Source organism: Apaloderma vittatum, unplaced genomic scaffold (genome assembly GCF_000703405.1).
Source record: "Apaloderma vittatum isolate BGI_N311 unplaced genomic scaffold, ASM70340v1 scaffold37775, whole genome shotgun sequence".
Lineage (NCBI taxonomy): Eukaryota > Metazoa > Chordata > Aves > Trogoniformes > Trogonidae > Apaloderma > Apaloderma vittatum.
In genome coordinates, this window is record NW_009718342.1 from 16,171 (window position 1) to 27,509 (window position 11,339).

Sequence of the window (11,339 nt, forward strand, 5' to 3'; positions counted from 1 at the left end):
TTTGTCACTATGGGAGTGAACTATGAGGTTTTATTTCCTTCTGCCCAGTTTATGTACACAAGTGAGGTATTCCTGCATAGTTAACTTAAACTTGAACTATAACTAAATTTATGAGCACATAATGAGGTTTTCTGCCAGTTACCTTTGTGGAACCTTTAGAAATAGTTTACAAATCTTGTCTTGTGCTCCATTTGCCTTCCTAGAGTTTGAAGACTCAAGGTTCAAAACCTTGACTATGGAATATATCTACCTCAAATTTGTAATCCATAGAGTCAAATTTGTAATCCAGAGTCAAGAGAAGATGCTAAATATGTGCAAAAGCATAACCATAAAGTTCAGTACTTTTTCTCCAAAATGGCAGATCCTGATATTTAATTGCTGATGCTCTAAAACTCTGATTAAAAGAAGAAAAAGGGAAAAAAAAAAAAAGAGTGAGACAACACACTTTGGCACTAGAAGCGATGTTTAGGAAACCCTGTTCTGAGAAGCTTTTTGCATCTGTCCTTGCGTCTTCAAAATGCTACCCTGGTACTTGAAATTCAGATATTGTTCCTTTTCTCTTTTTTTCCCCTCTGTTTTTTTTGCTGTGTTTTTTTTTTTCGTTTGTGAGTCTGTTGGTTCATTTGTTGGTTTGGAGGTTTTTTTGAGAAAATCATCCTTTGGAGAAGTAGATGTTGACAGCAAAAAAATAGCCCTGAAAAATAGTGGTTCAAGATGTTTCTGTTTCCTCTAGATATGGCACTGCGGGGTTTAACTCTGGTCCTCTCTGAATCTGACATGTTAAATGTGCTCTTGTTAACTGAAAAATATCTTCAGTATAAACTGCAAGTTGCATCTGAAAGATGAGTTAGTTGTCTCTAATACATGCTTATCTATAGCAACTGTTCTTCATTTTCAGTTAACACACAAAATGGGAATCCAGCACGGTGGTTCTTATCACTGTTGCTTTTGCAGAAGTTTAAAATGCTCTAAGTTATTGCCACTGAATTCAGAAAAGGTCTCTGAATTCAGAAAACATCAATTGAGCGTGTGATGCCGTTTTTATGAAGTTATTCTTTAGCTTAGAAATGCAGTTTAGAAAAAAATGACTTCTACTGTTAGTAAAATTATTGTTAAATCCTAGTCTTGCAGAGGGATTGGGATTAATTTCCTGTTGTATGACACTGCAGTGAATAGCCTCTTTATCCCCAAACTACAGAAAACTACTTAGCACTTTGTATGAGGTTCTGCAATGTGCGTGTGTTTCAGGGAACTTAACTTTTAAGGACACATTGCACATCTCCCTTCTGCCCCAGCAGCTGATGTAAAATGAAAACAATGCAGGCTATGAAAAATGGAGAAGCAGCTCACGCAAAACTGTGTGTTGTGTAGGTATGTGAGCTGTGCAAGATTACATGTGTGATTCTGGCTCAGTTTTGTGTAATCCTGGTGCACAGCAATGGTGTCATTGCTGTATATATGGACTAGAAAATGCCAGCTTTGTTGAGTTTGTAACTGGCACTTTTTAAAAGAATTTAACTTCAACTTTTAGGTGAAATTTTATCCCTGAATCTTTCAGTTGATTAATATGTAATTAAAAGGATGTATTTGAATAGGGCTAAAAATTTCTAGTCTAGACGAAGATTACAGGAATGCTTCAAGAGAACTAATTCAGTAACGTTTTTGCTCTTGGTTCTCATCCTCTAGGAGTGTATCTGAAGTGCTACATGTAATAAAACATGAGATTCTGCCTCCTAACCCAATGATCCTAAGCGCAGAAGCTGATTCTGCTGGTAGTCATTGCTGAGGTGTAAGCAGAAATGATCCGAATGCTTGTAGAAATTCCCTCCAGGGTGCATGCTAGGACCAGTTACCCTTTGGGCTATTGGCTTACTACTTTGTTTCATGTGCTTTTTCTTCTGAAAAAAAAAAAAAGCAGCTAAAATGTGTGACAGTTGTTTCTCCTTCCAAAAGACATGCTAAACCAAGTCTTCTTGCAGTTGTTTCTAAGTTGCTCTCTTTTTAAAGCCAGCTAAAAGAGCATTTGCTTACAATAAGTTGTGGAGGAAGATGCTGACTGTAGTATTATCCACTGTTGTTTTTTGTTTCTAATTTAGATAAAGGACAACTGTTGTTATTTAGGAAAACAGTTTAGAAGAAGGGACAAAATTGAGACATATAGGAATGTTTAAGAGACAATGAAAGAAATTGATTTAATCTTGTGTGTTAATTTTGGGTTAAAATTTTCCAGATAAAGAGAACTTTATTATTGAAGCTTACTAAAAGCTTCTTTATGAGTCTCAAAAGCACTGAATGGGATTTAAAATCAGATTTATTTTGATTTAATAGAAAATACTTCATTTTGTGTAAAACCTTGTGGTTCCTGTACCAGTCTTGTCGTTTTTCTAGAATCTTTTTGATAGATCTTTTGTGTAGGTATCTAAGTTTATGTGTGGAGTAACTCTTGTTAGCTGTCAAAAGGATTGACCAGTCTCTTGCATAGAGGAACTCTTAAAAAGAGCTATTGTCAAGAAGTGTGGTTTGTTTTGTGTTTTTGTCATGAATCAAATACAGATTCTGCTGTAAGACTTTGAGGATTAAAGCTGTATTTACAGATGAGGAAAGAAGGCTTTAGACAATTACAGGCATTTTAGGGGTCTGCAGCTCATTTTCTTAGACAAAAGTATTTCATCTTGCACAGATGAGGGAGGGATCCTCTGTACAACTCACCTAACACTTTAGCTGATACTGGCAGGCTTTATCCCTTTGATTAGACTTTGATTGCCACTCAAGAACCAGATACAGCTTGCAGCCATCTCACTTTAACTTGTGCAAGCATATGATGAAAGAACATGAAGACAGATGTTTAAAGCATGCCCCCCTATCCTCTATGTCTGAAAGGCTTATTAAGGTTCATCAAAGAATCCCTTATTTATGGACAATTCTGAGCTTTGGTTTGCAATTGAGCGCCCCTCAGAGAGGATTTTGAAAGTTTACTTGCCTCTCTGCTATGTATTTTCAGGTGCTCTCACAGTTGGCCTTGTGCGACAGTGTCAAACCATCCATGGACGTGACAGGACCTGTATTCCTCCACGGCTGCCTCCTGAGTGGGTCACTACGTTATTTTTCATCATTATGGGAATCATTTCACTAACTGTCACATGTGGTTTGCTGGTGGCTTCCCACTGGCGAAGAGAAGCTACTAAATATGCCCGCTGGATAGCTTTCACTGGAAGTAAGTGACCTCAACTACACAGTTGACCTGTATGCAGGATAAACTGGTGGAGTCTAAAATAACAGTATAGTGTTGTCAAGGAGCAGTGTTTAGGGCTCTTCCTATACAAAGCTTTCCTTCTCTTTAAATACCACGCTTGAGGGGAAACTGAAAGTCTTCAAAAATCAAGGAGTTGGTACCTTAAGTGACTATAATTGAGAGGAAATAATAGTCTGTGGGCACAAGGTGAGAGAAGGGAAGGCCTGACCCCGTTGCCCTCCTTGGGCAGTGCCATTAATGGACTTAAGAAAATGAGCAGGGATAGAAGAGGTCAGTCCTGAGTTCTGTGCCTGACATTATTTCATATTTCCCCACTCCCATATATCCAGGCTTATTCCTAGCAGAATGGAATGATGAAAATTTCCCCTCCTTCCAAGGAACAGGAGGCAGTTGATACAAATGAGACTTAGAACAGTCTGAAATCCATCCCTACTTCAGGTGTCTCATGAATACCTCATTCAACGTTGATGCTGTTCAGTCCTGCTTCATGCTCACAGCAGGTGTTTTATTCAGAGTAACCACATCCCCGTCTTCCTGGCTATGCAGGAGGATTGCCCACTGCAGAGCATCTGCCGTGCTTCACAGCACTGAGACTTTTGTTTCCGTAAGTGACCTGTAGCAGTCCTTTAGCTGGAGGGAGGAGTACCAGTGTTTTCCTGCCTCCCTTGATTCTGCTCCCTGTGAGCACCAGCACAACTCCTCACAGCTGATCCTTCACTGGAAGCCCCATGCTTCTGCACAGGAAAATACATCCTGTGGCTACTTTGGTGCAAAAGAAAAACAGTTATAAAGGGTAAGGGGATTAACTTTCAAACTTCCTTTTCTTGGTGTGTGTTACAGGCTTAGCCCAACTGTGAAATGATGCCTTAATGGTGGGGATGACAGCGTGAAAAACTCAAAACCTGAGGGCTTTTAAATTGACTTGAATTATGACATACCACTACAGGTAGTGTGAACACTAGAAAATGCAAGTTTGTGGTTTACACAGGCATAAATAAGGTTTAATGGAACTCTGTGACACCTAATGATATCTAATATGAATGAGATTTAACCTTATTTGGGGGAAGGGAATAATGTAAAGAACACTCAGCTTCAACAAAGGTGCTTCACTGAGGCCCTTGTACCATCAAAGCCATCCTTCTGACAACTTTGCTACACAGCATATGAAATTAATAGTGCAGCTCTTGCAGACAGTGGAGGTGTTGAAATGCTGGGTCCATTGTGCTTGGCTTTTATTTTTTTTCTGGTGAATGATAAAAATAGCAGGCATGAGTATTACTGAATATTCCATCTCAACTTTTCCAGTGCCCTTGCTTATCTACAAATATTTCATGTATATCTAATGTATGCAAGGAGGGTTTAAACTGAAAATGCCATGTGAAATTAAGGTGCTTAGAAAAAGCTGAAGTCAAAGCTTTAGTGTAAGGATATATTAATAGTCGATACCACAGTTTATTTATTGAGGTTTTCTTTCTTAATTCAGAGCTTGTGTTTTAAGCTTTACATATTTTAATGTTCAGAGGTTTTTAATATCTCAAATTGTTGTATCCCTGCATCTTTAGCTTACTACAGATAACAGCTTGGTTAGTTCTGCCAAAAAATCTGATGCCCTAAAGCTGTTTTTTTCCTGTAGATTTCCTTAGGCTTGCAACAGGTCCATTATTAGAAGTCTAATAATGGAAGGACATTTTTACTTCAGCACTTGCCTTTTTATCATGAGATGTTTAATAATGAAATACACTAATTCGTTCTTTTGCAAGTCAGAATTATTCATAATTCTATTAAGATATGATTGCTGCGTAGCTGAAATTCTAAAATTCAATGTCTTTGGTATTTGATCTCCAAGACATACAACTCTGTGACCTTTACATTCCTGTTAATGACAATGGGAAATTTTATTGCTTAACTCACTTGTAAGAAAAATCATTTTTGAGAAGAAGAGGTGAGTAGGAGGAAGAGTTCTGTATTTTTCAAAAAGTGGATGAGAGTGCCTTCTGTGGGTCATTGGATGACAACACAAATTAATAACCCATTTGTAGATTAGTATTAGGAAACATGTAGCCATACGGAATCAACTTGGAATACCATGAAAAGGTCCTTCCTGTGAAGTGCCAGTGGTGCAAGATGAAAACATGTGTAACTCATTAGAAGGGGGTAGGGAAGACTTCATAGTTGTATTACATCTCCTGCAAGCAATTTCAAGACTCGACAGCCCAGTACAGGCTGCTAGCACATACTCTTCTCACAGAACTTTCTGAACGTGACCTAGGACATGCTGTCCTAGGCAGACAGGGAAATCTGATGGAACTGCCAAGGGCAGCTCTGGGACGGGCAGCTCTGTTCTCTTTAAGTACAATGGGGTCTAGAGTAAATTGTCTAAGGGCAAAGGAATCCTCATGTCAGCCTTCTCCTTACAACTCTGACAGCAGCAAGGAGAGCCTGGTAAGAGGTCGCTCTTACACAGTTCGTGTTGGAATTTATATATAAATATGTAGCTTGTATTTTTCATGGATTTTTTGCTTGTTGTTTTGGATGACTCCATATATTTTCAACTGTGTACCTATAAATATGAACTATTGCTGAGAATTGGCTTTTCTATCTTGTTGAGCTAAGGGACACGGGAAGGACAAAAGTTTGATCTGTCAATTCTCTTTTCTGTATGTACTTCTAAAGGGATATATCCGAGAGAGTATTTAGTAGCACAGTGTTTGGATTCTTCCTCAGCCATTGGGGGTTTTACTGCACAGAAACATCTTTGCAAAACAGCTTTGTGGAGAGGAGAGAGAGTTCCATCATCCAGGAGGGAAATACATGATGTCACTGCATGAGTGACAGATAGCTTCTAAAGGCAAATGTCAAAGTTTTCCTTCACTTTCTGTAGATAAGAGTATTTCAAGAATCACAGTATTCCTACTGATGTGTTGGGCCTAGATACTATCAAAGCTATCACTGATGTATGAGTCCTGTTAACTATAGCACAAAATTCGGTAATTGTTTGGGCACTGCCCAGGTCTCTGCCTGCTTCTGCAATGAATGAGGGTATTGCAAACCCATAGCTGTGCCTCGTGTGTTGGTAGCAGCCTTTGCGTGGTATTATTTCCCTGTTGCTCAGGCGGGAGTTAACTGCTCATTACCATCTCAGCTTCTATGCCACTTCATCACTTGTTATGCCCTGTGACATTAGTGGCATAAGTTAACAGCAAAAAAAGTAACCTGGCTTTGGTATTGTTCCATGTATCTCTGAAACTCCTCCTTTTTCTGCTAGCTCTAACTCAAATATACGTAAACCCCCTGCCTTTTCAGGGTGCTCTTTATGCCATCTTTTGGTTTAGAAGACAGGATGTGGTGAACCTATGGTAAATCTCTAATGTTATAATTTCCATGGTTCTTGGGACAGATACTGTTAGGCTCCATAATCAGAAAAAAACATCCAGAGCGTATTCTCTGTGGAGGCCACTTTGGTGGTCTTACGTGTATTACAACAATCTTGGCTATTGCAGAAATTCACAGAGCTCCCACAAGATCTGTCTACATCTTACACAGATTCAGGTCTCTTACCATCTGCTAAAACTAGAAAGGGAATTAATTCTGTGTCTGCTACCACTGAATATAGCATGCTTCTCTGAGATGTATCAAGGGAGGAGATGCTGGACAGAAAAATCATGTTTCTACCTTTTTTCCCGCAGTTACCAGAGAATCTGTTACTCTTTTTGCCTGAGGATTTAAACGTTCATGAGTATAATGGACTTGGTTTTTTGGAATGCAAGCAAAAACAGGGCAATAAGCACATTCTTAACTAAGAGTAGTTATCCTGCAAACATCTGTCTCTGGTGCTCCCCAGTGAATAAAGTGCTTTCTGAGTTATTAAAGATTTGTACCAGGTGCTGCTTTCTTTGTTAGGCATCTCTAAAGAGGCAAGCAGGTATTACAATAAGCCCTCTAAAGACTAGACTGTAGCTTTTTCCTTCTTTTAGTAAACTGTATCCTGAATTTTTTGAAGTTCACATTAAATGCTCAAAACAATTTCAAGCTAAAGAGTTACAGGAAAAAAATCTTTTTTTGGCAGCCACCATTCAGAAGGGGACTATGAATTATTGTGGTTTGGTACCTATATATTTGTGTTAATAGCAATTGTAGTAATCCAAGTGTATTTTCTGAAAATTTTCTTTCCTGAGGAAGAATTTGAAATCAAAAGCAAGTGTTCTTGAGAGAGAAGTTCCTTATGGCTTGCTGGAAATGTTGCTGGAAACTCACTGAGCTGACACTATCAGATCTGGAGAGTTACTACAGCTTGTATAAGAAAGTCCTATCCTCTGTCTTGTAAATCTCCTTCTAAAAGAATACACACACTAAGTTAACCAAGCACTTTGTCTATTGAATTTTCTCCTTAGTTTCTTCTTTTTTAAAAATAAATTTATCGTGCAGTCCTTTCTTAACGATGACTCAAAACTTTGCCATAATTACTTTGCCAAGTTTCCTAATCTGGCAGAGACTTTTAGGAATTTGATTTTTATTCGCCATTTCAGTGGAGTAAATGAACATGTGCACTGTGTGTATGCACAGTGGAAGAGAAAAGATGGCTGGTAACTTCTGTAGTAAATGTCTGAAATGCGTATGCACATCAGCATTCTGCATGCTGCCTGCAGGTGCAGATTTTATTTTTAGTCCTGTTCTGAACTGAGGGAGAGTTGAGGTACCTTCACCCTTCCATCCACAGGCTGGATCACGAAGAGACACTGGGCACACGCTCCTCTTGGTCATACGGTGCTGTTAGCAGATCTCAGACGCAGGAGCACTGGTGCATGTACAAACAAGACACGTCACAGAAGCATTTAGTAGAGAGAAATGAAGATCTATTCTTCAGCTGTTACCATGAGACTATCAGAACTTTTCCAGCTGTGTATTTCTTGTATGTAATAAAGGAGATTTAATCTTGAAAGTGCAGGTCCTAAAGCTATTTTCTCTGAGTATGTTATTGTTAAAATATAACAGAAGTTTTGTAAGTAACTGGAATGCTCATCAGGGATAAACTGGATGTAATAGGAAGTGTGCTGAGTTATGATAGTGGGACTCATCCTAAGAATATTGGTCAAACTCTTAGTAATTAATTGTATGTTGCCTTACTAATCACACATCAACCACTGTAGAGCTCTTTTATGCTTACACAGATCTGCTCAAGAAGCACACGCCCAAGCTTTCTCTCCCCAGATGGACCAGCTGTTGATTAAAATACAGTTGTACAAAGGGAAACATTCTTTAAGGGTTAGATTGCGTAGCGTGGAATTACATGGACTGATAATCATACCAGTTAAAACCTTATAAATTACTTATTGTTTAAACCCTGGTGGCTGGTTCTTTGGTTTGTTTTAGTAGAAGGCCTAACGAGGTAACACTGAGCAAGAATGTAGTAACTGTGCAGTTGCAAGATGTTTTTTGTTTGTGCTCTTTTTCTTCCCCTTCACAAAATAAGTCGCTGGTGCTCTGACAGTACCAGTGATACAGGAGCTCCCACTAGTGGAGCGCTTGTTTTTTCCTGCTCAGTACTGGCAGCTGAAGGCAAGGTTGATCCTGGGGTAGCTCCTCTTGATCCAAGGTGAAAGCTGCTTCGTGTATTTCGGAAAGCAAGAAGCAGCTGATGTCCTGATGTGAATCATGGTTCATGAAACTGTCCTTTTTTGTTTATACCCAATTCCTACACTGGACACTTTTTGAATTCAGATTCATCATGTCCCTAATTAGTCTCTTCTATAGAACATAGAATCAAGTGTTTTTTCCTCAAAGCTGAGACCTGTGCTATGCAAATCATAAGCTTTGAGCATTATGATACATTATGATGTGAGAGAAGACTGAAAAAAATTAGCACATTATGCCCTTTTTTTTCAGGCAGGAAATTAGGCTTTAATTTTCTTTATTGTGTTGCTAAGTTTGTAGGTAGACTTTGAGGAGAAGGAGAGGCTTCAGTGTTAGCTGTGCATGATGTTAGCAGATGGTGGTAAGTGGCCTTGCAGAGTTGCTGGGTTATCTCTCCCCCCACAAATATTTAGATTTGGCGATATTTGGCTATTGGGATGTCATGTTCCACTCACAATAAATAATGTTTGAAGCAAAACTGAAATTCATAGAAATGGATTAAGAGTAAAGCCCTAATAATTGACTGAACTGGTAAAATCAGATAAAATTCTACATTCTTCTAATTCTGATAAAAAACCTACTTGTATATTCTTGCAGTCAAACCAATTCAAAAGCTAATCCTTTTTATTGTGAACAATGTCTTGCCTCTTAGAGGACCCTTGGTCAAGACAGTAGAGATCTGCACATTTCTGTGGTCAAACTAAACAGTTACTTATCCAAAGGTGTCTTACAGGAACACTGAAGTTGTTATCTGGGAAAGATTACAACACTGGATGTTCTCTCCTGGATTTGATCAGAGTATGGAAATGGGCTGTGAGGAATATTGGCCACTATTGATACCTGAAGGCCTGTGAAATCCGAAACATAATTCTAACCAGTATCTTTAATGGGAGTTATGGGGGTTTTTTTTGTACATCCACACGGAATCTGTTGTAAGTGTGAACCATGTCCATAGTCTAACTGTTCCGGTGAAATCAAAAGCCTCATTGCTTGCTTATCTTTCTTTTCGTAGTCTGAAGTTTTTCACTAAGAAGCTTAGATTAAACTGAATTGGAAAACTTTGTATGGCAATGGAAGATCTTAAGGATATTTCATTACTTTCATATAACTTTAGGAAACTGATATATTTTAATCTAGAAGTATCTGTAATGACAATCTATTTCTTTTTTATTTTTAACAACACCTTTACAGAAAATGAATTTATGTGAAAGAATGGGAGTGGGCAACTACAGTTTGAAAAAAAACCCAACTCTGATATAAAAAGGGAGTTTCTTCAATGTTGAATGTTACTTTATCTTGACTTTGGGAGAAAATTACTCCAGCATAACCAGAGAAGTAATAAACTCTGTGACTAAACTTGTGGACAGTGGTAGAAGGACATCCACTACACTTTTATTCTGTAAAGACAGTTCATGAGCTAGTGAGCAGGACTGAAATCACAGACAAAATGGGAGTCTTTCAGTCTTTCTTAGTAGTAGGTGAGGAATGTTTTAAAAGCAAGATAAAGCCCACTTGGTCTTTCCAAGCAAGTTAAGTATTGGAATACCTTAGCTCTTCAGTTTGGCTGACATACTTCGCTTGCTTTTCTGGACTACTCTGTGAACTGGTAAGTATTTTGACTTTAACACAGCAGTGACCATTCTTTCTTTTTTCTTTTCTTTGCAGTGATCCTGTTCTGTATGGCAGCTCTAATATTTCCCATAGGATTTTACATCAATGAAGTTGGAGGTCAACCATATAAATTACCCAATAACACAGTGGTTGGGTCTTCGTATGTACTGTTTGTCTTATCCATTTTCTTTACAATAGTGGGACTTCTATTTGCTGGCAAAGTTTGTTTACCTGGCTGATGAATGTCTGAACTGCAGGACTTTATTTTGGAAAAGAGCAAGACATAAGAATTGCATCCTCAGGAGGATGCCTAGATCAGACTGTCAAACACTTACTGAAAAGAGGAATGCTTTGACTTGTTCTCACTATGCACTTTGGATGAAAAAAAGGAGAGCCTTTTCCATAACCAAATACAGACAACATTGACTAATCTCCTGAGCATACTTAATGCAGTCAGGTCTGCACTGTGATAGGAACTAGTGAAGAATGCTTTACACTGAGAAGCATAATGCCCCATGTTACTGTACTGTTCCTGTTTTTAACGTCTAATGTTTGGAAGTCAAAGTATTTATGAACTTTGCGGTAGACCAGAGGGTTGCAGAGGAATTCAAGTGAGGCTGGCCTCGCTGTTTAGGAGATTAGTATTTTACATCTTCCTTCTGGTGAGCAAAGCCTTTGGCACCAATGTAGATCAATCTTGCATTACTGCACCAAGAAGCCAATAGATCAAAACATGTTCTCTAAATGTATGTAACAGCAAGAAGACATACATCCCCTCCTCCCCCGTAAGCTCTAGAAAAACACTAAGGAACGTTTTAGAGGGGGATTTCTTCCTTATATTTAT

At 38.5% G+C, this 11,339-nt stretch overlaps 1 protein-coding gene across 1 annotated transcript in view; it reads left to right on the plus strand.

The window, feature by feature from the left end:
- The window catches only part of LOC104274549 (chromosome unknown open reading frame, human C16orf52), a gene marked incomplete at its 5' end in the record, with an annotated part of 20,377 nt that extends 9,643 nt beyond the window's left edge, over nt 1-10,734 (plus strand). The window contains 2 exons of the mRNA XM_009870209.1: nt 3,000-3,214; nt 10,550-10,734. Of these exons, the coding sequence (XP_009868511.1) occupies nt 3,000-3,214; nt 10,550-10,734 (400 nt within the window). The remainder of the gene's footprint in view (nt 1-2,999; nt 3,215-10,549) is intronic.
- Between the last annotated feature and the right edge of the window lie 605 nt (nt 10,735-11,339).